The sequence below is a fragment of the Choloepus didactylus genome, chromosome 27, assembly GCF_015220235.1.
Source record: "Choloepus didactylus isolate mChoDid1 chromosome 27, mChoDid1.pri, whole genome shotgun sequence".
Taxonomy (NCBI): domain Eukaryota; kingdom Metazoa; phylum Chordata; class Mammalia; order Pilosa; family Megalonychidae; genus Choloepus; species Choloepus didactylus.
Window position 1 is genome coordinate 18,673,042 of NC_051333.1, and position 27,467 is coordinate 18,700,508.

The window sequence follows — 27,467 nt, forward strand, 5'->3', positions numbered from 1 at the left end:
ATCCCTATTATTATTGAGAAATTTTAAAAATACAGAAAAGTACAAAAAATAAGACAAGATATCCATATACCACAATCCAGAATTAACCAGTATCTTGTTATATGTACTTGCAGTCTTTTTAAAGAGAAATGGTTATTTATATATAAAGCTGCAATCCCCTTTTACCAATCCCCCCCCTCCCACATTTATTCCCTCCCCCCCCTCCACTCTTCACAGGCAACCACTATCAAGAGTTTGGTCTGTATCCTTCCAATCCATTTCAGAAATATTTACATACAATATGCATCCATTAGCAATATATACTACTGAATTTCATGAGGGAAGTCTTTATTCAAATTTACAAAAATTTCATTGTACTATATGTATCACTGTGCAATTTGAGTTCTCCCTCTCAACATGATTTTTCAACATGACCTTTCTCTGTCAGTGCATTTCTCCTATGTTGCAATTTATAGATAGCAGTATTCCATCACAAGAATTTTCCATTTCATTCCTGATGGGTATTTGTTTCCAATTTTTGGCTATTACAAATCATGCCACAGTAAATATCCTCCTGATACATAGTTCCTGAGTATATACTCAGAGAATTGCTAAGCATTTTGGATTTGTTTGAAGTAACACTCTCCTAATCTCAAGATTGTTTAAGTATATAGCTTTTTCATATTCTTGTTTTTAACCCCTTTGCATTTTACTTTTGTATATGGTTTATTGCTTCCCTGGACAACAAAATAACTTCAAACTATTTTTAAAATAGTCCCATAACTTCATCATTTTCTGATGCCATTTCTATAATATTCCAAATTCTAATAAGTGTGTGAGTCTGTTTCTGGGCTCACTTCTTTTCTGCCGCATCAATACCACAAGAATTTTATATTATTTGTAGATGATATCTAGTACTGTCTCTTGCTTTCCAACACAACACAATGTTTTATATATAACATTGGTTAGGATCTCCAGATCTATGCTGATAGCAATGATGTTTCTTCTTCACCAATTTTAGTGGAAATGCTTCTAAAGTTTCAGCATTACCATTGCTGTTTGCTATAGGTTTTTTGTTGGTCACAAAATGTCCTCTTCAGTACGTTGTAACCTCTGGTGTCCCATAAGTTTTTAGCTTTTATTTTCCTCATTCAGGATGCTTTGATTCAGAATGGTTATTTCTGATGTGCTGTGAGATATAAATTCACAACAAAAAATTTCACACCTTAAAGGTATTCTTAGGGTTTTTAATGTGTATGAATTTTCTGGTGTCTAATGTGGTGTGACTTCTGGCTGAAAGCTTTCCCACATTCACTACACTGATAAGGCTTCTTGCCTGTGTGTATTCTCAAATGTAGAGCAAGAGTTGAAAACTGAGAGAAGGCTTTCCCACATTCATTACAGCCATAAGGTTTCTCACCTGTATGGCTTCTCACATGCACCGTAAGGGATGAGCTTTGAGAGAAGGCTTTTCCACATACATTGCATTCATAAGGTTTATCACCTGAATGAATTCTCACATGTACAATAAGCGATGTTCGCTGAGAGAAGGCTTTTCCACATTCATTACATTCATAGGGTTTCTCTCCAGTGTGAATGTTTTGATGTTTTATGAGGTACTTCTTCTGGCCAAAAGCTGTGCCACATTCACTGCATTTAAAGGGTTTCTCTCCAATATGAATTTTCTCATGCTCAGTAAGGTTTGATTTGCCACTGAAGGTTTTCCCACATTCCTTACATACAAAGGGCTTCTCGCCTGTGTGAGTTCTCTGGTGTCTGATGAGGTTTGACTTTTGAATGAAAGCTTTTCCACAATCCTTACACTCAAATGGCTTCTCACCAGTGTGAATCTTCTGATGGGTAAGGAGGTTCTCCTTCTGGCTGAAGGATTTTCCACATTCATTACATTCAAAAAGCTTCTCTCCAGTATGAGTGTTCTGATGTTTAATGACATACTGCTTTTGGCTAAAGGCTTTTCCACATTCATTACATTCAAAAGGTTTCTCTCTAGTATGAAAATGTTCATGCTCAGTGAGGTTTGATTTGTGGCTGAAAACCTTCCCGCATACCTTACAGACAAAGGGGTTTCCCCCACTATAAATTCTCTTTTGACTGAGGTTTGACATCTGAATGGAAGCTTACCCACATTCACAAGGTTTCTCTCCAGTATGAATTTTTTGATGAATGAGGATTTACTTTTGGCTTAAGATTTTTCCACATTTCTTATATTTATAAGATTTTTACCATTTTACCTTTCAAATGTAGAGTAAGAAATGAGATTCAAGAGAAAACTTTATCATATTCAGTATACTCAAAGGTTTCTCTCTTGTATAAATTTTCTAATGCTCAGTGAAGTTTCATTACATTCACTGATTCCTCTCCAGTATGAATCTTCTTCTGATCAATGAGATTTGTTATCTAGATAAAGGCATTTCAATATTCCTTAGAAGCACAGGGTTTCTCTCCAGCATGGCTTCTACATTTAATGAAGTATGACATGTGAATGAAAGAAGTTTTCCCAAATTCAGTAAATTCATAGGGTTTCTCTTCAGTATGAATACTCTGTTATCAGTGGGGTTCAAATTTTTTTACCGTAGGACATTTTCACAGATTTACACTTTATGGGGGGTTATTACCACAATGGGTAAGCTGTGGCTGCAGAATATAACTAATTAAAAAGATAATTCTTTCCTACACAACATCATTCATTTCAAACTCTTACTGGGTGAGTTCAAAGAGGGGTTGACTTAAAAAAAAAAAAAGTTCTGAGGTCAGAGGAAGTATTTTTCCAAATTTCTTATATTCATTGCCTTTTCCTCAGTCTGTTCTTTACTGGAGATGGATGCAACTTGCTTCCCAAATCTTCTTGCTTCTCTATCTGCTCACTATCTTCTTTAGGCTTCTTCTAAAAGGAGTACAGAGAATCATCATTTAAAGGAGTTAATGTATAAAGTGCTTAGAATCACATCTGGTAGAACATGATAAGCACTCAATAAACATTAGTTTAATGTTATCATTAATATTTGTCAATTTTCCCATTATTATACCAGCACTAAAATTTCAGATTATGCTTTTGTGGGATTAATTCTGGTAACCAGTTTCCCAGTACAAAAGAACACTCATGAAAAAGGAAACCCTTGTGGAGGATATGTGGATAGAAAATTAAAATTCATGGGTCTGCAAAGCTTAGATTACTCTTGAAAAGTAATCATTCATATATCAGCAAATTTGGCATAACAAACAATGAGGAGGAGCTAATAAATAAGATAAAAGATGACCACATAAAATAAGAATTTTCACTTGGGATGCCTAAGAAAGTGAAAGGAATAACCAACAACTGCTTCCTCCCAAACTCCATTAAAAATGACAATAAAGGGGAAAATGGTAAACATAAGAGAAAAAGAATATGATAGGAGACAGCAGTACACAACAGACATTAACAAATTTTTTGATGATGGAAAGCATATGGAAGATTTTTCAACGCACAACAGAACTGAGGAAGTCCAAATAATGTAAAGTTCTGCAGAAGATTCCAATGTGAAACAAGCTCACTTGTACTGCAAAATATCAGACAGACTCAGGAAATGGAGGTATAATGTGCTACAAAAGAAGGAATGGAAAGGATAGGGGCTGAAAAAAAGACTGTATATGGAGTAGATGGACCTCGATTCTCCCAGTCAGGTAATGACTACTCCTTTGTATGAAACGGAAATTTACACTTTGAAGAAATTTAATCTGAGAAGTTCCAGACTCAAAGACAACAAAGCAAATGATAGAAATGGTACTGAAATCAATGGGATTAAATCTATATTTAATATGACAGGACCTCCAACACCTTTCTGCAGTTGAGGCCAAAAAATATTGACAACCAGGTGTGCATACCTGAGCAGAAAATGAGAAGATCCTTCTCTGGAGAAACTGAAAGGCCCATGAAAAATGTCATTAGGATGTCCCTCCAAAGAGGATGCTTGCCATTTCTGCTTATATTTCACTGGCTAAAACAAACGATCTGGCCATGCCTGAGAGTCACTAGAGAGTCACTAGAGGAAGGCAGTATAATCCCTCTGTAGGGAAGAAACCCTAGGTCCATGAGAAATTTTACTTTTCATCCACTGAAGCCTACCAGGTGACTAAAAGTCCCCAATCACTTTTTAGTGAGTCATTCTTAAATATGACTGGGCAGCCAATATTTCCAACACATTTGAGGAACACTACTAACATGAAAGATCAAAACCAAGAGAAAAAAGAAACTGAGGGAGCCCCTCCCCCATAGCCCGAGCTGCAGAACCGCGTGGTGCCACAGAGAAGCTCTCTCCCAGCAAGCAAATAAAGCTCAGCTGAGCTCCAACTGGGGTTTTAAGTAGCGAGTGTGAACTGCTCTCTACAGGTACGCAGCTCCCAAAAAAACAGACAGAGGCTTTGGGTGACAACTGACCTGGGAGAGCAGGAGGGTTGCCTTGGACCAGGTCTGAAGGGGACTATCTGTTTCTTTTTCGGCTCAGTGGAGAAAGCCCCAGTCATTTTCAGTTTCCAGGGCTGTGACTCCGGGAAGGGTGGAGACACCACAAGCAGAGAGCGAGACCATTGAAATGCTAATGACCTCCACCTGAGGGGTCTGTCTTCTCTAGGAGGAAAGGGGTGGGGCCCTTTCCATTCAGAACCAGACCCCAGAGCCTGGGGGAACACGGCCATACCTCCTCACACCAGTCAAGAATTATAGGCTAACAGGCGTCACCTGCTGGGCAGAAAAGCACAGTGACCCGAGGCATCAAAGGGTAGAGCAATTTTCTAAGACACACCCTCAGGGAAAACAGATACTGAATATTTCTTCCTTCTGGGACCTGAGCCTGTTCTGGTCTGGGAGAACCTGATTTGGATAACCAAGGAAACCATGCCTAGACAACAGAAAATTACAACCTACACTAAGAAAAACAAAGTTATGGCCCAGTCAAAGGAAGAAACGTACACTTCAACTGAGATACAGGAATTTAAACAACTAATGCTAAATCAATTCAAAAAGTTTAGAGAAGATATTGCAAAAGAGATAGAGGCTGTAAAGGAAGCACTGGACATGTATACGGCAGAAATCAAAAGTTCAAAAAACCTACTAGTAGAATCTATGGAAATGAAAGGCACAACACGAGATGAAAGACACAATGGAAACATACAACAGCAGATCTCAAGAGGCAGAAGAAAACACTCAGGAACTGGAGAACAAAACACCTGAAAGCCTACACACAAAGGAGCAGATGGAGAACAGAATGAAAAAATATGAGCAACGTCTCCGGGAACTCAAGGATGAAACAAAGTACAATAATGTACGTATCATTGGTGTCCCAGAAGGAGAAGAGAAGGGAAAGGGGGCAGAAGCAATAATAGAGGAAATAATTAATGAAAATTTCCCATCTCTTATGAAAGACATAAAATTACAGATCCAAGAAGCGCAGCGTACTCCAAACAGAAGAGATATGAATAGGCCTACACCAAGACACTTAATAATCAGATTATCAAATGTCAAAGATAAAGAGAGAATCCTGAAAGCGGCAAGAGAAAAGCAATCCATTACATACAAAGGAGGCTTAATAAGACTATGTGCAGATCTCTCAGCAGAAACCATGGAGGCAAGAAGGAAGTGGTGTGATATATTTAAGATACTGAAAGAGAAAAACCACCAACCAAGAATCCTGTATCCAGCAAAGCTGTCCTTCAAATATGAGGGAGAGCTCAAAATATTTTCTGACAAACAGACAATGAGAGACTTTGTGAACAAGACACCTGCCCTACAGGAAATACTAAAGGGAGCACTACAGGGTGATAAAAGACAGGAGTGTGTGGTTTGGAACACAATTTTGGGAGATGACAGCACAACAATGTAAGTACACTGAACAAAGGTAACTATGAATACAGTTGAGAGAGGAAGATGGGGAGCATGTGAGACACCACAAGAAAGGAGGAAAGATAACGACTGGGACTGTGTAACTTGGTGAAATCTAGAGTATTCAACAATTGTGATAAAATGTACAAATATGTTCTTTTACGAGGGAGAGCAAGCAAATGTCAACCTTGCAAGGTGTTAAAAATGGGGAGGCATTGGGGGAGGGATGCAATCAGCATAAACTAGAGACTGTAACTAATAGAATCATTGTATTATGCTTCCTTTAATGTAACAAAGGTGATATACCAAGGTGAATGCAGATAAGAGGGGGGGATAGGGGAGGCATGTTAGACACTTGACATTGGTGGTATTGTCTGATTCTTTATTCTACTTTGATTTAAGGTTATTTTTCCTTTTGCTGCTTCCTAGCTGTCATTTTTTTGTTTCCTCTTTCTTTTGCCTCTCTACCTTCTTTGACTCTCCCTCTTGCCTTGTGGAAGAAATGTAGATGCTCTTGCTTAGTATGAGCAGAATGTTCAATTAGGATGAACTTAAATGTTTGGAAATGAACAGGGGTGTTGGTAGCAAGATGTGAGAATAACTAACAGTGCCAAATGGTGTGTGAATAAGGTGGAAAGAGGAAGCTCAGAGTCATATATGTCACCAGAAGGAAAGTTGGAGGTCAAAAGATGGAAATGTATAAAACTGAATCCTATGGTGGGCAATGTCCATGATCAACTGTACAAATACTAGAAATCACTTCATGAACCAGAACAAATGTATGACAATACAATTAGAAGTTAATAATAGAGGGGCATATAGGGAAGAACTATATACCTATTACAAACTATATACTACAGTTAGTAGTATTTCAAAATTTTTTTATAAACAGTAACAAACGTACTATATCAATACTAGGAGTCAACAATTGAGGGGGGTTGGTTAGGGATAGGGGAGGTTTAGAGTTTCCTTTTCTTTTTTTCTTTTTTCATCTTTCACTTTATTTCTTGTCTGGAGTAATGAAAAGTTTCTAAAAATTGAACAAAAATTAAGTGTGATGGATGCACAGCTGTATGAGGGTACCCAGGGGCAAGTGATCGTACACTTTGGATCTTTGGATAATTGTATGGTATCTGAACAATCTCAATAAAAATAAAAAAAAAAAAAAAAAGAATCAGTTGGCCACAGATGTGTGGTTCTATTTCTGAATTCTCAATTTGATGCCCTTGGTCTATATATCTGTACTTGTGTCAGTATGATGCTGTGATTTTTTTTTTTTTTAAATTAGAGAAGGTTTACAGAAAAATCATACATAAAATACAGAGCGCCCATATAATGCAAAAAAAAAAAAAAAAAAAGAAACTGAGGGAAAAAAGAGCAAGACACAGCAAACAACAGAACTCTACAAGCAGTCATAGATGGTTATGACAAGATATTTTATCATGAAACAGTAACAGGGTTTTGTTAAAAAAAGGGGGGGGGGAGGAGAAAGAAAGAAAAAGTTTCCTTAGAAATTAAGACTATGAGAGAAAAAAGAAAGTGAGGTAGTCTATATATTACCAATCACCAGTAACAGGGTCTCCTCAGTGCAGGATTATACTGCCTCGTTTGGCCAGTGAGATATGCATACAAATAACAATCATCATTTCCTGGTAGAAGCTTTAATGACAAATTCAAAGGATAAACCAATGAATTATAATAGGTGAGTTCAAAGTTCCAGAAAAACAAAGGAAAAAAACTGTTTAGAGGAAATATTCAAAGAACAGCAAAAAAAACTTTCTTTACTCCAAGTCAAGAATCTCCAGACTCAAAGGGCCCCCTGGGAATCCTGCAGAATGAATGATAAAAGATGCATATCATTGCTGTGAAATTTCAAAAGAGAAAATAAGGAGAGGGTCATAAATGTTTTCAGAGAGAAAGAACATGTGCCATTCAAAGGAACAAGAACCAAAATGTCATCAAATTTCTCAACAGAAAAACAGGGATCTAGAAGACAAGATTCTGAATGAAAAATTCTAAATCCAGCATATAAATCTAATGGGACAGTCAAATTAAGGCATTTTTCATCAAATATGCAAATGCTCCAAAATTTACCTCAAAATGCATGGAAAACGTGCTCCACCATAATTAGTAAATAGAGACGGCAACAGAAATAGGATCCAAGAAGCAAGGGATTCAACATAGGAAAAAAGTGAAGAAAATTTCCATAACAACTGTGATAAAACTAAGATAAGAGCTGACCATTGGGTCAGAGACTAGGCAGTTCAATTTAGAGCAGGAAGATAAAAATTCCAGTAGTATCTTGGGGGTGGGGGTGGGGATGGAATAGACTTCCCAATGCATCATACCATGTGGAAACTGTATTAAGAGAACTTTTTACCATTCTAAAGAAAGTCCAAGGAAATCTGTGTTACATACAAACAAACAAGCTAATCCAAGGAAACAACAAAAAGTGGCAAATATCAATTCCATGAAAAGCAAAAAGAGATGTATAAAAATAATTTTGGTACCTAAACACTTCTATCTATCAAAGTATGATTGTTCTCAAGGATTAGCACTTGGGCAATTGTTTAAATTGTGAGCTAAGCTAGTCATTTTTTTCTTGGAGTTCCACTTTTACTTAAAAGAATGACTGATTTACAAACTATGGTTACTCAGATTTATGTACAATGAATGACAAAACACCCATACTATCTGGAAGTCACTTCCTTCAAACAGAACAAAGTGAGGCTTTCATTTCAAGGAAAATAACTGACAATATATGTTCCCAATGATAAAACTGGCATTTTCAAGCAAAACTTAGAATTTTGGAAAACCTGGTTCCTCCATCATGAGACTGATAGCTTCCCGATACTTAAAAGACTTTTCCAACAAGATTGGTGGTGATGTTAACAATATGATTTTTTGATGTTGTATAAGGAAATGTGCCAACCTTTGGAAAATCTGCATAACTCAGTGAACCAATTTTTCCAAATGATGAATGTATCATGTTACAAAATCATGCATGGGTAAAAGAGCCATTCAAAGTTTAAGACAGCCCAATGGATTTTATGTAACAGAGTATGAAAAACTGACTGACATGGTTTCAAATCCCACATTGCAGTTAATCTTGAAGAAACGACCACCGTCAAGTGTAGGGGTAGTACCAAAGAATATCCACAATCATCTCAAAAGGTTATTAAAATACCTCTCCCTTTTCTAACAAATGTCTGTTTGAGGACAGATTTTTTTCATATACTTCAATCAAAACAATGTATCAGATATGAGAATCCAGCTGTCTTCTATTAAACCAGATATAAGAGAAATTCACAAATATGCAATACAATGCCACTCTTCTCACTAAATTTTTTTCCTTTGGAAAACAGCTGTTTTATTAGGAAATGTTATTTTACATGTAATGGGTTTATGATTGTGTTATTTGCAAAGTTAATTTTGAATATAATAAACATTGCCTTACTCTACATAAACCAAAGCTCTGGGGTCCTCAATTTTTAAGTACATAAAGGTAACTGCTAATGGATACAGGGTTTCTTTTTTGGGGGTAAAGAACATGTTCTGAATTAGACAGTAGTACAACTTGGGGAATATACAAAACCACTGAATGTACTTTTAAAGGGTGAATTTCATGGTATATCAATTATATCTCAATAAAGCTGTCAGTTAAAAAAGGACTATAAAGGAGTCTTGAGACAAAAAAGTTGAGACCTGCTGCTCAAAGCATTTTTCATTTATTCATTCAACAAATTGTTTTTTGTGGCCTTATTATGTCTGACACTGTTCAAGGCTCTAGGGATAAACAGTATTGAACAAAACTGGCAAAATTCCCTGCTTCATGGTGTTTACATTCTAGTAGATAGAGATAGATAATACACAAATAAATAAAACATAGTTTGTTAACAAGTGGTAAGTGCCATGGAAAGAAAACAGAAAACGGGTAAAGAGTTTCAATTTTAGATACAGTGGCCTCTGAGAAGATAAGATTTGTCTCAAGACCTGAATAAGGGAATGATCCTTAAAGGTATCTGGGGGAAGAGCATTCTAAGCAGAAGTTAAACAAGTTCATAGGCCCTAAGGAGAAGTCAGCCAAGTGTGTGGAGGATGTAATCAGTGAGTCACAATTCTGCATATCATGTTCCTCATGTCCTTCCTTGCTCTTAAAAAGACTCCTCCAATCCTCTCTTATGAATGCCCTTCTCTGAACTTTTAATCACAGATTCACTTTTTTTCTAAAATAAAGTGTTTCATATGAAATATCTTTAAACCCAAATCTGTATAGCTAAGCCTTGACATCCTAACTTTAACCTGTAAATGCTGGACTGCATTAGCATCTTTACTCTCTGAATGGCTGACAGCAGATATTTTTTAAATACTGGGTCAAAATCAGAGGGAAAAAAATCAAGTGGTGGTGGTGGAAGGACAGTTTTAGATTACAAAAAAACAACTAAAACGACAACAGCTAATGATTCAACCATGATTGGATTCCGAAATTCAAAACAAAACAAAACAAAACAAACCTATAAAAGGTATTTTGGGGACAACATGGGAAATCTCAAATAGGACTAGATATTATATATTATTAGGGAATTAATTTTCTAAGTTGTGATAATGGTATTTTGGTTATGTAGGGGTATGTTTTTATTTGGAGAAAATACATACTTATTTTTTAGCAGTATTTTGCTTCAGCACATACAATCACACACATGTGGATATATACAAATACATAAATAAAACAAGCATGGCAAAATATTAATTACCGAATGTACACTGTAGGCATATGGGTGATCCTTTTACTTTTCCATCAAAGTTTTTTTATGTTTGAAAATTTTCATAAGAAAAAAAGAGAGAAAAAGGCAGAATTCATCAATAACAACCCCTCCATAACAGTAATTCTTAGATTATTTAACAAGCACCTCATGTCCACTCAAAACTGCAAACAGGAAGAATAAAACATCGGCCATCCTTTCAACAGGTGTATAATACAGATCCAAGGCACCAAATCTAAAAATATGCAAGACAGTATTTACTGTTTCTCTGTAAGACATGTAGAAGGATGGAAGATCAGAGGGGAGAGAAATCAATAAAGGTAGAAATTGGAACACTTTAATGAAAATTAAATTTAAGTTTAACTGATAAGTAGGACCTGAATAGGGAGTTTTCATAACGAAAGACTAAGATTCAAAGAAATCTGTACAGAGGAGGAAATATGTTCATGTCCATATTCATATTCATATGTTCTCTCTGGAATAGAGCGAAATATAGGCATATCTTGTTCTATTGCACTTTGCTTTATTGTGCTTCACAGATATTACTTTTATTACAAATTTAAGTTTTGCAGCAACCCTGTGGCAAGCAAGTCTACAGGCACCATTTTTCCAAAAGCATGTGCTCATGTCATATCTCTGTCACATTTTGGTAATTCTTGCAACATTTCAAACTTTTTCATTATTATTACATCTGTTATGGTGATTTGTGATCTTTGATGTTACTACTATAATTGTTTTGAGGCACCACGAACCACACCCATATACAATGGCAAACTTAATAAATGTGTATGTTCTGACTGCTCCACTGACCAGCTGTTCCCCTGTCTCCTCAGGACTCCCTATTCCCTGAAACACAAAAATATTGAAATTAGGCCAGTTAATAAGCCTACAATGGCCTCTGACTATTCAAGTGAAAGGAAGAGTCTTCATAGATAGTGATTCCTCTGATGGATTTGGGCAAAGTAAACTGAAAGCCTACTGGAAAGGATTAACAATTCTAGATGCCATTAAGAGTATCTGTGATTCATGGGAGGAGGTCAAAATATTAACATTAACACGTGTTTGGAAGAAACTGATTCCAACCATCATGGATAAATTTGAGGGATTCAAGACTTCAGTGGAGGAAGTAACTGCAGATGTGGTAGAAATAGCAAGAGAACTAGAATTAGAAGTGGAGCCTGAAGATGTGACTGAATTGCTGTACTCTCATGATAAAATACAAAAGGATAAAATGATAAAATATGAAAGGATTGTTTCCTATGGATTAGCAAAGAAAGTGGTTTTTTGAGACGGAATCTGCTCTTGGTGAAGAAGCTGTGTGTCATTATTGAAATGACAAAAGATTTAGAATACTACATCAACTTAGTTGACAAAGCAGCAGCAGGGTTTGAGAGGACTTGCTCCAATTTTGAAAGAAGGTCTGCTGTGGGTAAAAATGCTATCAAACAGCATCACATGCTACAGGAAATCTTCTGTGAAAGAAAGGGCCAATTGATGTGGCAAACTTCATTGTTCTCTTATTTTAAGAAACTGCCAGAGCCTCCCCAATCTTCAGCAACCACCACCCTATCCATTCAGAAGTCATCAACATAAAAAAGATTACAACTTGCTGAAGGCTCAGGTGATGGTTAGCATTTTTTTTTAAACAATAAAGTATTTTTAAATTACAGTATATATATTGTTTTTTAGACATAATGCTATTGTACATTTAACAGACTACAGTATAGTATAAACATAACTTTTATGTGCACTGGGAAATAGTGACTCACTCTATTGTAGTGGTCCAGAACTGGACCCACAATATCTCCAAGGTATGCCTGTATAATTTTTTTTTTAAATCTTCATTTTATTGAGATATATTCACATACCACGCAGTCATACAAAACAAATCATACATTCGATTGTTCACAGTACCATTACATAGTTGTACATTCATCACCTAAATCAATCCCTGACACCTTCATTAGCACACACACAAAAATAACAAGAATAATAATTAAAATGAAAAAGAGCACTTAAAGTAAAAAAGAACACTGGGTGCCTTCGTCTGTTTGTTTGTTTGTTTCCTTCCCCTATTTTTCTACTCATCCATCCATAAACTAGACAAAGGGGAGTGTGGTCCTTATGGCTTTCCCAATCCCATTGTCACCCCTCATAAGCTACATTTTTATACAATTGTCTTTGAGATTCATGGGTTCTGGGTTGTAGTTTGATAGTTTCAGGTATCCACCACCAGCTACCCCAATTCTTTAGAACCTAAAAAGGGTTGTCTAAAGTGCACGTAAGAGTGCCCACCAGAGTGACCTCTCGGCTCCTTTTGGAATCTCTCTGCCTCTGAAGCTTATTTCATTTCCTTTCACATCCCCCTTTTGGTCAAGAAGATGTTCTCCATCCCATGATGCTGGGTCTACATTCCTCCCCAGGAGTCATATTCCACATTGCCAGGGAGATTCACTCCCCTGGGTGTCTGATCCCACGTAAGGGGGAGGGCAGTGATTTCACCTTTCAAGTTGGCTTAGGTAGAGAGAGAGGGCCACATCTGAGCAACAAAGAGGCATACGGGAGGAGGCTCTTAGGCACAATTATAGGGAGGCCTAGCCTCTCCTTTGCAGCAACAGTCTTCCCAAGGGTAAATCCTGTGGTAGACAGCTCAACCCATCAAACCACCAGTCCCCTATGTCTGTGATCATGTTAGCAACCATCGAGGTGGGGTAGGCCATTACCCCTGCATTCTCCACAGGCTCCTCAAGGGGGCTCAGCTGTAGGTTCTTAAAAGATATGTTTTACAAAGTTGTATAATTTTTAAAGGTTTGGCTGACCATATCACAAGGACCACGAGAAAATAAAGAATCCAGACATAATATGAAACTGGTTTGAGGTTACGATCTCTGTGGACCTGAGAATAATAGGATGAAATGCCTAATTTGGGTAGTATGCTAAGGATCTCACTGTCTAACACAGTGAGAATGAAATCAGTCAGACAGCTGTCCATCCTGTAAATAGGTAAAATTATGGCAGACAAGATACAAAGGCTGAGAATGCCAAAATAAGAAATGCTGTTATAGAAAGAGTTACTTCTAACTTCAGAATGGATGAGTCCTTTCTAGCAATTAATGCATACAAGAAGGAAAGACAGATTGCAGTATTCTACAACTATCCTCGTTAAGAAAATAGGGAGAAGGTAAAGAAAGAAAAATAAAAGATGAGGGAACATTTGGAAAGATCAAACAGGTCATCAAAGAATAAATCATGCAGAAGTTGGAGAGAATTATAAGATGAGGGATCCAAATATAAAATAATAGATCCTTTCTTCTAAGATGGTAGAATAAAGGCAACTCTGCCCACTTTACACATTTGTGAAGAACGAGAAACAGAAAAGAAACTGCATCACTGATAAAGAAACTGCATCACTGGTAAGAACAGAAAGTAGCTGTAACTCTAACATCATATGAGAACGGGCTGCCAAAGGACTGGACCAAGGTACAGAAAGAGGCCAAGAGAGTAGGCAGATGCCCTTGCTGTTCTAATAGAGTCTTCAAGCCTAATGCTCTCCAAAAACATGAGGAACACCCACAAAGACCAAATCACCAGCTCCTCATTTGCAACAATGAAATCCAATAACTAGGGTGGTTGAAAGAGACTTGGCATTCCTGTCCGGTTGGGAATGTGGGTACTACAAGACCCCATCCTTCAATAAAGCACCCTGTTAAAGAGAGCAGGACAAAAGAGGTCACTATTTTCTATCTCCCTTAACTCCTGACCTGTATATCCAACTGCCTATTTGAATATGCACTTAGATGAGCAATAGGCAAGTCATAATGAACAAATACAAAGGAAAATTCCTGATCTCTCTCTCAAAATTCCTGTAGTCTTCCTATCTCAGTAAAAGGAAATCAGTTTTCTTCTAGTTGTTCAGACCAAAACCTTGAATTCATCAATGATTCCTTTTTTTGTCATAACCCACATAAACTCATATAAGCCTGTCAGCTACTACCTTAATGAATGACTACTAGTTTGCCACCACTTCTCAGCAGGATTACTGCAATAGCCTCTGGCTGATCTCTTAGTCCTGGCTTCCCATACTTTATGTTCTATATATTACCCCAAGTATTCCTTTCAAAATGTAATTCTGATCTTAGCACTTCTCTGGTCAAAACCATTTAATGGCCTCCCAAATCAATCAGAATAAAAGCCAAAGTCTAGAGTTTGGCCTGTTACCTAATCCCACTACTTTTATTCCCTTTAGCTCACTCTGCTCCAGTCTACTGCCCTGAAAACCATCCTTGAACACGACAGCAAGCTCCTACCTTAGGGCTTTTATACTTTTTGGGCTGTTTTAGCTGAATGCTCTTCCACCAAATAGCTGCATGCTCCACTCTCTCACATTCTTCAGATCTTTACTCAAATGTCACCTTCTCAGTGACATCTTCCCTGACCAAATTATTTAAAATTACAACCCCCAACTGGCCCTCTCTATGCTCATTTTCCTTGCTTTAATTTTCTCCATAACATTCTGATGGAATACATATTTTACTTATTTATAGTCTAACTTCCCTAATTAGAATATAGGTCCCTTGCTTTATTTTTCTACATAACATTCTGATGGAATACATATTTTACTTATTTATAGTCTAACTTCCCTAATTAGAATATAGGTCTCTGGAAGGAGAAAATTTTGACTGTTTTCATTGTTGACATTGCCCTAATATCTGAAATGGTACCTAACACATTCATTCAATAAACAGTTGTTGGATATATGAATATACCACATAGGTGGAAATGTAAATTCACATTTTTTTGAGAGCAGTGTGTCTACTTAACAAATTTATAAACATAACTTTGACCCAGTATTTCCACCTAAGAATAAATTAATATGTACTTGTATCTGCAAAGCAATATAAACAAGGATTATGTACTTGTGTCTTCAACAGCAGAAGCCTAGAAACAACTTGAATGTCTATTAATAGAAATTGTCTATCAATAGAGAATTCTCTCCTAGAAATACTATGAATAGAATGTATATCACCATTTATAGTAAAAGGAAAAATGAGGGCTTATATATACATACTTGCAGCACAGATCCATAATATATGCTTATTTATTAATAGACCACCTTAAGATACATGTGAAACTCTTAGAAGCATCTGTACTGAAACGGAACTGTAGAACTGAGGGTCAGAGGCAAGAGACTTTTCACTGTATAACTTAATGTTGAAAAATTTTTACAAGCTTGTGCGTTATATTAAAAAACAAATACAGAAACACACAAACATATATAAGTACCAAGAAAGCAGCACTGATTTCTAAGCCAGCAACTTATGAAAGAGGCATATGGAGGTGGAAGTGAAGGAGAAGAAAGAGTCTGTAGAATTATGATGGGGAAGGCAGATGAGAAGAGAAGACAATGTATAAGGAAAGACATCTATACACATAGCGAGATATGAGACAGATGGTATTAATGAAAGATACAACTATCACAACAGAAGCAGTATAAAGTACAAAGTGCTGACATCCAAAATAGACATAAGAGAAGCAACTGGCCCTCCAAAATCTGATGAAAGAAAAAAGAGTACTGAAACAGAATAAATCAATAATTACTGGAAATGTCATTCAGTTATTTAAGGAATTCACACTAAGTGATATTCCAGGACTAGGGTCCATAATAACATGCCCTTAAAAACATTTCAGGCAATAAAACTGAATTTAAAAAAACATTTCAGAGGTGTCAATGCTGCCTAGTTGTCATTCACTCACCTGGACAGAGTTTATTTCCACTTCCTTCTCCACCATCCAGGCTTGTCTTCCTGCTTCAATGGAGGATCACATGGACTTTGGTCATTTATAACCTGCTAACAGGGAAATGACACAGCACTAGAATGTTAATGCTGGGGACAAACTACCATCCTAGAACTCAGGCTGAGCCTGATCTGAAGGACGAGGAAGGTGCAGTTTCCAAGGATGCACAAGGATGCCCTATGAAAAAAAAAAACAAAGTAATGACCTTTTACCTTAGAGAGTGGAACACACATAATCATGTAGGCAAAAGGCCTAGGATTAGTTGAATCCTGCATTTTAAGGCCATATTCATAAAACCATTTAAAGTTTCCACATATTCAGAAATGGGAGTGGGGGAGGAAGAAATGGGGTGGGGGAGGAAGAATTTACTTTTGGAATTTTACTTTTATGGGGCAGCGCTCCATGCCCTACCTGACTGGTTGCTACTATTCTCTAGTACCACACTCATGCACAGGTTCCCAAGTAGATTTTAACTGTGGCCCTTATTTCTGGTTGAATTCAATACTCACATATTTGATTATAGCAACGTCTGCCTGTGAGAACCAAGCCACATGGATACAATTTATAGGAAGCTGTTCTCACAGAATTCAGGAATAAAAACTCAAAAAGTTTTCCCAGAGTCTTAGTATTTGCCTTGTTTGCACTATATTCTTAATGAAAGCATTTTATATTAATAATGTTTTATTAATTTATGTTCACCCATTCACTCAAAAAACATTTTAAAAAAATCAATAAAGCTGGAAATTCTACTTCTTCATATATACCCAAAAGTATTGAAAGCAGGGATTCAAACAGATATTTGCACACTGATGTTCATAGCGGCCTTTTTCACAGTTGCCAAAAGGTGGAAGCAACCCAAGTGTCCACCAATGGAAGAATGGATAAACAAAATGTAGTATATACAGGTCATGGAATATTACTCAGTTGTAATAAGGAAAGAATTTCTGATACATGCTTCAACATGGATGAACCATGAAAACATGTTGAGTGAAATAAGTCAAAAAATAAAGAACAAATGTTTTATGATCTCACTTATATGGAATAATTAGAATATGCAAATTAATAGGCTCAGAAATCAGAATACAGGTTACCGGGGCAGGGGTGGGCATGAAGAATGGGGAGTCTGTGCTCAACTGGAACAGAGTTTCTGTTGAGATGATGGAACAGTTTTGGTAATTGATGGTGGTGATGGTAGCACAACATTGTGAATGGAATTAACAACACTGAATTGTATACTTCAATGTGGTTAAAAGGGGAAATTTTAGGTTATATATATGTTACCAGAATACAAATTTTATAAAACCCATAGAACTATACAACACAAAGAGTGAACCCTAATTATAATAAAATTGTTTCATTAAGTTGAACAAAGTTACCACACTAACACAAAATGTTAGCCATAGGGAAAACTGTGTGGAAGGGAGGTGTATATACATGAACTCTGTACTTTCTGCGTGATTTTTCTGTAAACCTACAACTGCTCTAATAAAAAAAAAAAAATTAAGGTATATTCACATACGGCAGATTAAAAAAATCCATATACATTAATCTTTTGACACAAGAATCCCACTCTTAGATATCTATCCAATGATACTAACAAAATTTTAAAAGATGTTTATATCAGGCTGTTCAATCTAATAATAGTTGTTATAGATAAAAATCTGTTAATTACTCAAATAATCTATAATAAAGAACTTCACAGAATGGAATACTATGCAAGTGTAAATAAGAATAAATGTATCTCTATATTTTACTATGAAGTAGTGTCTAATATACAGTGTTACATTTATAAAAAAACAAGGAGAAAAGTATGTATACCATATTACCATTTGTCTTACTTAAGGAACGTAAACTATAAATATATACATATATTTGTCTATATCAACAAAAAAAGAAAGGACAAGACATAAGTATATTTAACATGGCTACCTATTGGGGAAGAGAGGGAATAAGGCGGAGGAAAGAGAGGGAGAAGCTTCTTTGACTACACTTTGTCAATATGACTTTGAACCACATAAATATGCTACAGAATTAAAAAAATAAAGTTTAAAAATCCCTAATAAAAAATAATATAAAATAAATTGAACCTGTGTCCATTGGTAGCATAACCACCCAAGGAAAGAAAAACTACTTGAAGTGACTTTAAAGCAATCATTGGAATGTATATCCCTGTATACACCTAATGGACATAAAGACCAGCGGCACATACACACACACACACCTTAAACGCTTTTCATTTCAGTACCATATTGTTGACGGTAGTATTTGTACTACTACTTAGATACTACTATGTGTGTTTTGAGCTAAAGCAAATAATCATGTTGGGAAAAAAAATCAATAAAGGATATTATTGGGACAACTGACAAGGTTTGAATATACTTTGGATTAGACAATAGTAATGTCTGATCACTGAACTGTGGTTATGAAAGAGAATGTCTTTGTTCTCAGGAAATGCACACTGTGGTATTTATGGATAAATGGGGCCTACTGCAACGTACTCTCAAATAGTTCACAAAAAAATATCACATACACACACATATTTGGAGAAAGAGAAGGAAAACTAAAGCAGAAGAGCAAAATGTAAATGACTGGTGAATTTGGGTAGAGGGCATATGGATCTTTGTATATCAACTTTTCTAAGTTTGAAATCATATAAAAAAAAGTTACTAGTCACTCACATCATCTACTATGTGTTCAAAAACCTTAATTACCAATTCTTACTTGGGTGTGGCAAAGATGGAAAGTTAGAGACTGTTTAAATAGTAATGTACACAGAGAGGAAACATGAGAGGGTGAGCTGGCTGGAAGCAGTCTGTAAGAGGAGGGAGATCAAGTTTTGATCTTTCGAACACTCAAGAGTATCAGTTTTCTCAGGAATATGCAAGCGGAGCTATCCATTAAGATTAAGCAGCTGGAGATATAAATCAACAATTCAGGATAGGCCTAGAATAGAAATGGGAATTGGTCAGTTGTCAGAATAGCATTGCTGCTGAAGACATGCGGAATGTGACTGCTGACAAAGAGTATACACTGTGAGAGGGTGGCCAGGACAGAATCCTAGGAACAACAGTCAAGGAGGTAAGGAAAGGTTTCAGGTGTAGTATGCATGGCTGCTGCTTAAGTTTTGAATTTCCAAATGCTTTTCCTGAAAAACCATACAAAAAAGCAAGAATAACAGGGGATAAAACCAACAAGTCAATTCATATTCTACACATCCTTAATGGAACTAGTAGAGAGAAAACATGTTAACTCTGAACTATGCGTGTGGCCCCAAACACACAAAATAGCAGAACTGGTGCAAGACCACAATAGTGTGGTATCCTAAGAAAGATAAGATAAGGTGAGAAGTAACAGATCTCAGAAATAACCAGCAAAATATTTACTCTCAGAATAAAGAAGTCACTCCGAGTGAGATCTGTTGTAACCAAGTTTAATAACGAACAACAAAACTAGTGTCAGAAAAATATTCCAGCTCAAGGTAAAAACTGCTAAAGGCCAACTCAGCAAGAGGCCTAAATAGGAAGTTGCAAAGGGGTCTCAGGAAGAACTGGGAACGCTGAGGGAAGATTCTAAGGACTTGAAGAGTTCAGAAATCTCCAACAAAATATTTTCTTTCAGGATGAGAGGGTTTAACTGTAATGATGAAAGTTGGACTTAGATTAAAGACAAAAGGACTCCAGGGAGGCAATGCAGAATATGACTCCCGGGGATGAATGTGGACCCGGCACTGGGGGACTGAAAGTATCTTCTTGACCAAAAGGGGGATGCAAAATGAGACGAAATAATTTCAGTGGCTGAGAGATTCCAAATGGAGTAGAGAGGTCACTCTGGTGGACATTCTTATGCACTATATAGATAACACCTCTTAGGTTTTAATGTATTGGAATAGCTAGAAGTAAATACCTGAAACTACCAAACTCCAACCCAGCAGTCTGGACTCCTGAAGACAATTATGTAATAATGTAGATTACAAGGGGTGACAGTGTGATTGTGAAGACCTTGTGGATCACACCCCCTTTATGTAGTGTATGGATGAGTAGAAAAATGGGGATAAAAACTAAAGGACAAATGGGGTGGGATGGGGGGATGATTTGGGTGTTCTTTTTTCACTTTTATTTTTTATTCTTGTTCTGGTTCTTTCTGATGTAAGGAAAATGTTCAGAGATAGATTGTGGTGATGAATGCATAACTATGTTATCATACTGTGGACAGTGGACTGTATACCATGGATGATTGTATGGTGTGTGAATATTTCAATAAAACTGAATTTAATAAAAAAAAAAAAAAAGGACTCCAGGGAGAAGCAGAAACAGTAAACTTGAAAAGTACTTGGAAGTACAGTGGTCAAACGTAGCAGATTTACTAACTCCTAAAAGTGAATGTATCATCCTAGAAAAAACCTATCGTGAAGAATTATGGCAAACACAGGGCTGCTGGTAGAAGTCTGCCTCAACCAGATTAGAGTCAGAGGGCCAAAGATGGAGCAGTTATACACAGAGCAGTGACCATCACACAAAGTAAAATTCAATTTCACAAACATTAAACAAGACAAAGAAGAGCACTTAATGCTAAAGGAAATAATTCAGAATGAAGATGTAACAGCTATGAATATTTATAAACTTAACAACACAGTAGCAGCTTTCTTAAAGCAGAAACCAAAACAAATGTAGAAAACCTGAGACACACTAATAAAACAAGACTTAATATACTTCTTTAAATTTAAGACACACAAAGTGATAAATAAAAAAGGGGCAACACAAGATCTAAACAGTAAAAAATCAATAAAGTAGATCTATACTTGAATACAGAACATTTATGAAAAGTAACCATATTTTAGCTCATCAATAAATTCTAAAAAGGAGGAATAATGGAAACAATATTTCTTGACTATAATGGAATATAATAAAAAATTAACATGCCTTTCCTTGTGAAATTAAAAAGCTCTATTAACTCACAGAACAAAGGGGAAATCCAAATCCAAATTGCAGAATTTCTAAGAAACACTAATAATGAAAGCATTAGCAGACTCCTATATTCAAAGAACATATCATAATCAAGTGATGTTTATTCCAGAAATGGAAAATGGTTAAATATTAGGAAATCTATCAATAAAATACATTATTTTAATAGATCTAAGTAAACACCATATGATCATTTTTACAAATGTGATCAATAAACTTCATAAAAAAAACATAATCTATCTCTGACCACACACCATCATATCTAATGCAAAAAAATTGAAGGCATTTCTATTAAATTCTGAATAAAGACAAATGCCTCAATTATTATTTAATATAATTATAAATAAGAACTAAGTTAATCAGGGAGTAAAATTAATGTATCGAATTTTAACAATCAGTAAATGTTATATATATCAACAACTACCATCATCAGTCAGAAGATATAACGGGAACAATGCTCAATTTGCAATAGCAACATAAAAGATAAAATACCTAGAAATAAACTTTATAAAAAATACTTAAAACCTATATGAAGAAAAATTTTAAACAGTCTAGGACCAAAAAAGAAATTGAAACAAATACATATCATGTACTTGGGCAGGAATATTTAACGTCATAAATATGTCCCTTCTCCCTAAGTTATTTTATAAAACTAATGCAATTCCAATAAAAATACCAACTTTTTTTCTGGAAGTAGAAAAGCTGATTCTGAAGTTTACATTTAAAAACAAAAACCAAATAAACAACCACAAGCAAGAATAGCCAGAAAAACTCTGATGAGCAATAAAGAGAGAAGCTACACCAGATAATTATAACATAATTATAAAGCTACAATAAAAAGATAAATATTGGTACATGAATACAGACTGGAACACAGATAAGAATATAAAGTTCAGAAATAGCCTCAAATACATAAGAGAATTTATGTATGATAAAAGTGGCATCTAAGAAGTAGGCAATCAATTGGAAAAAGATAAACCTAGATGCATACTTGATAGCATACACCAGGATAAACTAAATGAATTAAATATATAAATATGAAAATGAAATCCTATGAAAACTATAATCTTGTTAAGAATTTGAAAACATGGGTGAAACTTAGAGTGGAGAAGGGCTTTCTGACAATGAAGACATAAATGAAAAGACTGACAAATCTGTAGATTATAAAAATAAAAACCTGATTCTACATGCGTAAAAGAAAAAATAATCAATGCAGACAATGTCAAAAAACAAATCAAAAACTTTGAAAAAAAAAAATTGCAACTTGCTTCACAGAAGACTAGTCTTAAACCCCAGAAGGAAAAAACATCCATAAAAAAAATGGAGAAAGGCTATGAACAGAAATTTCCCTGATAAACATAGATGGCCCTTAAGCATATGAAGATACTCACCCTCACTCATAATAAGGGATGTAAATTAAGCCTACACTGAGATTCCAATTATCTCCTTGGCAAAAAATCAAATATTCAACACTACACTGATGGTGAGGTTCTAAAGGATAAGGTGGTCTTGTACACTGCTGGTGGGAGTAGGTGCAAGTACTTACCCACTGGGCAATTCCACGTGTAGGAATCTAGAGATACTCCTGCATAACTACAAAGTGACACAGATAAAAAATTATTCATTACTGAAGTGTTAGTAAACGTAAAAACTGGAAACAACCCAAATATCCAACAACAGAGGACTGAATGAATCAACTGTGGTACCTCCACAGAATGGCACATTACTTATATGGGTGTTAAAAAAAAGAGAGAGAGAGAGAATGGTTATGAAGGGAAATCTCCAGAACATACTGGTAAGTAAAGAAAGTGAGATAGAAAGAGGTGCCTGTGGTATGTTACCTTTCACATATGAAGGATGAGAGACAGAATGATAAATATACACTATTGGCCAAACAAACCAAAAACCCACTTGAAGAATAAACAAACAAAACAAACCAAAAAAAATCAAGAAACTAAACTCACATTGGGCAAAGAAGAATGTAGTGTGGGGGAGATTAAGAATAAGATGAATGTCTCTGTGAGATATACTTTTAACTTCTAAACGACAAAATGTTTTATTTTTAATCAAATTAATTAAAAAACAACAGCTGCTTAGCTTGAAAACTAATGAAACAAAATGAAACAAATGAAACAAAGCTTAACTTGAAACAAATGAACCCGATTATGCATTAACTTGATAATAAAATTCCTCTGAGAAAGGATTTATTTCAAATGACTTTAGAACACTGAACTTTGACTACACATCTTTAGTGGGATGCATTCTAAGGACAAAAATAGCTATAGAGAAATTTTAACACGACTCAGTATCTTTACGGTTACTACTATTGTTATTCTGAAATATTTTCTTTATATTACAGAATAAAACAAAGCAAATAAGTACTTATGTTAATTTGTTTCAAGATTTTTAGCATAAAATATACTTAAGATCTAAGAAATTATGTAAAAATACTATACCAATTAAATCAAATTGGAAATATCAACATGAACTCATGAAATGGCCTCAAAATAATGTTACCTCTGGAGCAATGAGGACACCTAGCACTCAGATCTTAGACTGTAATGTCATTCTCCAATAAAAGGAACCATTTATCCTTGGAGAAACAGCCCATTTCTCCTTGGAGCTATGGCCAATTCCAGGTCTGGGACAAGATGAAAGGGTGAGACAAGAATGCAAGGAAACTTTCAAACATAAATGATTTCAAGTAACAATGAGAGAGGGATAAGCTTGAAGAAGTAACCACTAGCTAAAACTGGGATAATATGAGCATCAGAAAGAAAACTAGTTGTGATTGATTACAACACCCTAAATCCATACAACTTTAAAAATGATGCTTACAAAAGAAAAAAAAAAAGGAAAAACTTGACACAATTCAAGGTAACCATCCAATATTATTTATAAAGAATGAAAAATTCTAGAAAGTCATCACTTTGCAAGCTCTGAAGAAACAAGGATTATCTGTCAGTAATGAAATCATTTGTTAAATGACTGATGGGGAATCGATACTTGTATAGTATCAAAGTAAAAGCATGCAGATTACATTTTGGTTGTAAAGAAAAAAAAATATGTTCATTAATGGCAGACCAGCCATATTGTATGATTCCCCTGACATGATGCATTTGAAGTTTTTAAGATCACTTACTCTGGCCAAAAATAAGTCACAGCTGGAATTTTTAAAATAGACATATATATATACATCATCAGAGGTTCTGAATTAGAACCATGTGAGAGTAACCATCATGGAAATCAAGGAACGAATCTCATGAAGGAGGTATTAATGAGTTTCTAAAGATGAACTATATAACTTGAACACAGAGATCTAATTTCCTAATCCCAGTTAAAAGAGAAAAAGTCCAAATGAAATTTTAAATATATATATATGAAAAGGAAAAAGCATCTACATATATCACTTTCAGAAATTTCTACCAGCAACAACACAAATGACTACTACTTCTGAAGAAATACCAATCTGCAGAAATAACAACAGTACTAATCAACATTTACACACCAAGCACTATTCTTAGAACTTTACAGGTGTTAACTCCTTGATCTGCACAACCACCCTAGGAGTCAAATACTATTATTATCTCCACATTCATAGATAAGAAATTGAGGCACATGATTTAAGTACTTGCCTAGGTCATTAAGGTAAAAAGTGGTAGAGGAAGAGGTTAACACAGACAGTCTGGCTCTATGTCCTGTGTCATCCTCAAAAAAATACTTTTCTTTTTGGAATATACACTAAATTCATATGGTTAATAATTATAATAATAAAGATATTCACTTTTGCCCTATCTATTCCAGTTCACCCATCCCCAACAGAGGTTGCTATTTTTATTAATAATTTTCCTGTATATCTTTTGAGTTTTTTAATGACAATACAAACAAATAAGAACATACAGTTATCCCTTCCACATCCGCGGTTTCCAAATATCGCAGGTTGGCAATATAAGAAATCAAATGGGAATTCTGGGAGTTTTGTGGAAGCTGCAGGCAAAGGCCAGCAGACAACACACAAAGGCTAGAAATGTAGAGATAGCTTCAAAAGTTTAGTTAAAAAAAAAAAAAAAAAGGGGGTGGGAGTTTCACCCACACAATGTAAAAGCAACAGGAGAGGCAGCTAGGGAGTTTCCTGAAACCCTGAAAAAAAAAAACTTTTTTAATGCAGATTTTCCAGATCGCTGGGGTGCTGTGCCCCTAATCCCTGCAATGTGGAAGGGACAACTGTATATTTCCCAGCTTTCTTTCATTTCCCCGAATGAAGCATACTCTACAAACCATTCTGCATCTTGCTTTTTTCACTTAACAATAAATATATTTTTGGAGTTTATTATAGTGTTAGGATCTTCCCCCTTTATACAGGTGCATATTATTCTGTTGCATACATGTATCAAATTTGATAGGGCCAATCTCCTACTGAGGGGCATACATTGTTTCTGATCTTTTCCTATGCTAAAGGTTGCTGGCTAGAGCAACTTTGTACCTGTATCACTTCATGCATATGCAAGTACATCTGCAGGATAAATTCCCAGATGTGGGATGGCTGAGTTAAAAAGAAAGTACATTTGTAGTTATGTTACAGCTGGATTCTCTTTTCCCCACATTCCAACTGCTTTTCTTTTTCAGGGTTTCACTGCTATTCTAGCTTGTCTATTTTTCCATATGAACTACAAAATCAGCTTGTCTAATTCCAAAGAAAACAATCCAGATATTTTTATTGGGATCACATTCATTCAATAAATTTTACTTGTTTAATGGCACTTCTTTAGGATGTCTTTCTATTAAAAAACTAGGTTTATCTATTTGTCCTATTTATCTTATGTCCCTTAGCAGTCTTTTAAAGTTCTTCCCTGACAGTTTTGCACACATCTTAAGTTTATTGCCCAATATTTTATCTTTTATGTTGCTATCATAAATAATGGTTTTCTTCCATTACTTCCTCTAACTACCTGATGTTTGTATTGTTGAAGGCTACTGACTTCTAGATATTAATTTGGTACTTCACTTTATTATTTAAAATTATGTGAAGGACTACTGTGGGTAAATTCCTTATTAAAAGCAATTTTTCAGACAGAAGAAATTTTCTTAAATTACTTCATAAAATTCACGGGGCCCAGGAACACCTCGAACTCAATTAGTTGTTAGGACATCTAGAATCCAGTACAGACTCAAGGATAAACATAGCAACGATTAAGTTTTCTTCAAAAAATTAGGGAGGATAACTGTGCCTGATCTAGTACCACAAACCCTAATTCCGGGCTTTCTGTGCTTCTCAACGTGTGAAGCTGTTTTAGTTCAGTATTTCGCCTAGGAGTCCTGTTAAAATACCCCAAAAATACGGGGATTTGTGACAATCTGAAACAAGGAACCCGTTAAAAAACTTCCTTTGAACTATTCTTCTTTGTTTAAAAAGTAAAAGAAACCACGGTGTTTTGCATTCTGCCCCAATTAAAAAGAAATGCGCTTTTATATTAATATCAGTTGTTATATTATTTACCACTTAGCTTTTTTTTTCCTTTCAAACCTTCAAGTAAATTAGATGCTCCGTTATATTTATCAGCACTTTCGATAAGTGAGGCTCAATTATTACCTCAATCCTGGCCTCCCACACTGCCCTCTCCCGCGCAGCCACACACCGTCCTGCACCCACTTTTCGCACTCAACAACCCCAAACATACGGTAAACTTGCGGTCAAACTCAGTCAGGGTCACACACGCTCGGACGCTTCTCAGCGGCCCCCCCACCCGCGTCCAACACACAGGCCAGAGGCTCTCAAACCCACCTCCCACCCCCTTGCTGCGCCCCTCCAGATCGGGAATCCTCCCCTCCAGCCTCCCCGGCCCAACCAGCCCAAGACCCCCAGGTCCCACCTCCTACTTTCGCGCCACGTGGACCCAGGGGAAGGACTGACCCGCGGACAAAGACCAAAATGTCCACTCCGAGCGCTGCGCCTGCGCACTTCAAGGGCGAAGAAGTACTCCCAGAAGTCTCAGCGACGCGGCCCAGCTCGGTCACCGTGGCCAGGCCCAGGCTGGTATCTGATTACCTTCCATTGCCGGCAGCTCCGCTTTCCCGGCCTTGGACTTCATTTCC

At 36.0% G+C, this 27,467-nt stretch overlaps 1 protein-coding gene across 3 annotated transcripts; it reads right to left on the reverse strand.

The window, feature by feature from the left end:
• Positions 1 to 238: 238 nt before the first annotated feature.
• On the reverse strand, positions 239 to 27,399 carry ZNF146 (zinc finger protein 146). 3 transcript variants are annotated; one of them, XM_037820282.1, is made up of 3 exons: positions 27,286 to 27,399; positions 16,372 to 16,590; positions 239 to 2,884 (listed from the first exon to the last, which is right to left on the reverse strand). In XM_037820282.1, exon 3 carries the CDS (start codon positions 2,103 to 2,105, stop codon positions 1,227 to 1,229), a length of 879 nt encoding a protein of 292 aa, XP_037676210.1. In that variant the 5' UTR covers positions 2,106 to 2,884; positions 16,372 to 16,590; positions 27,286 to 27,399; the 3' UTR covers positions 239 to 1,226. The 3 variants fall into 3 exon arrangements, with proteins under 3 accessions (XP_037676210.1, XP_037676209.1, XP_037676211.1); XM_037820281.1 differs by having other exon boundaries at positions 27,245 to 27,364; XM_037820283.1 differs by lacking the exon at positions 27,286 to 27,399 and adding an exon at positions 22,921 to 22,937.
• Positions 27,400 to 27,467: the final 68 nt, after the last annotated feature.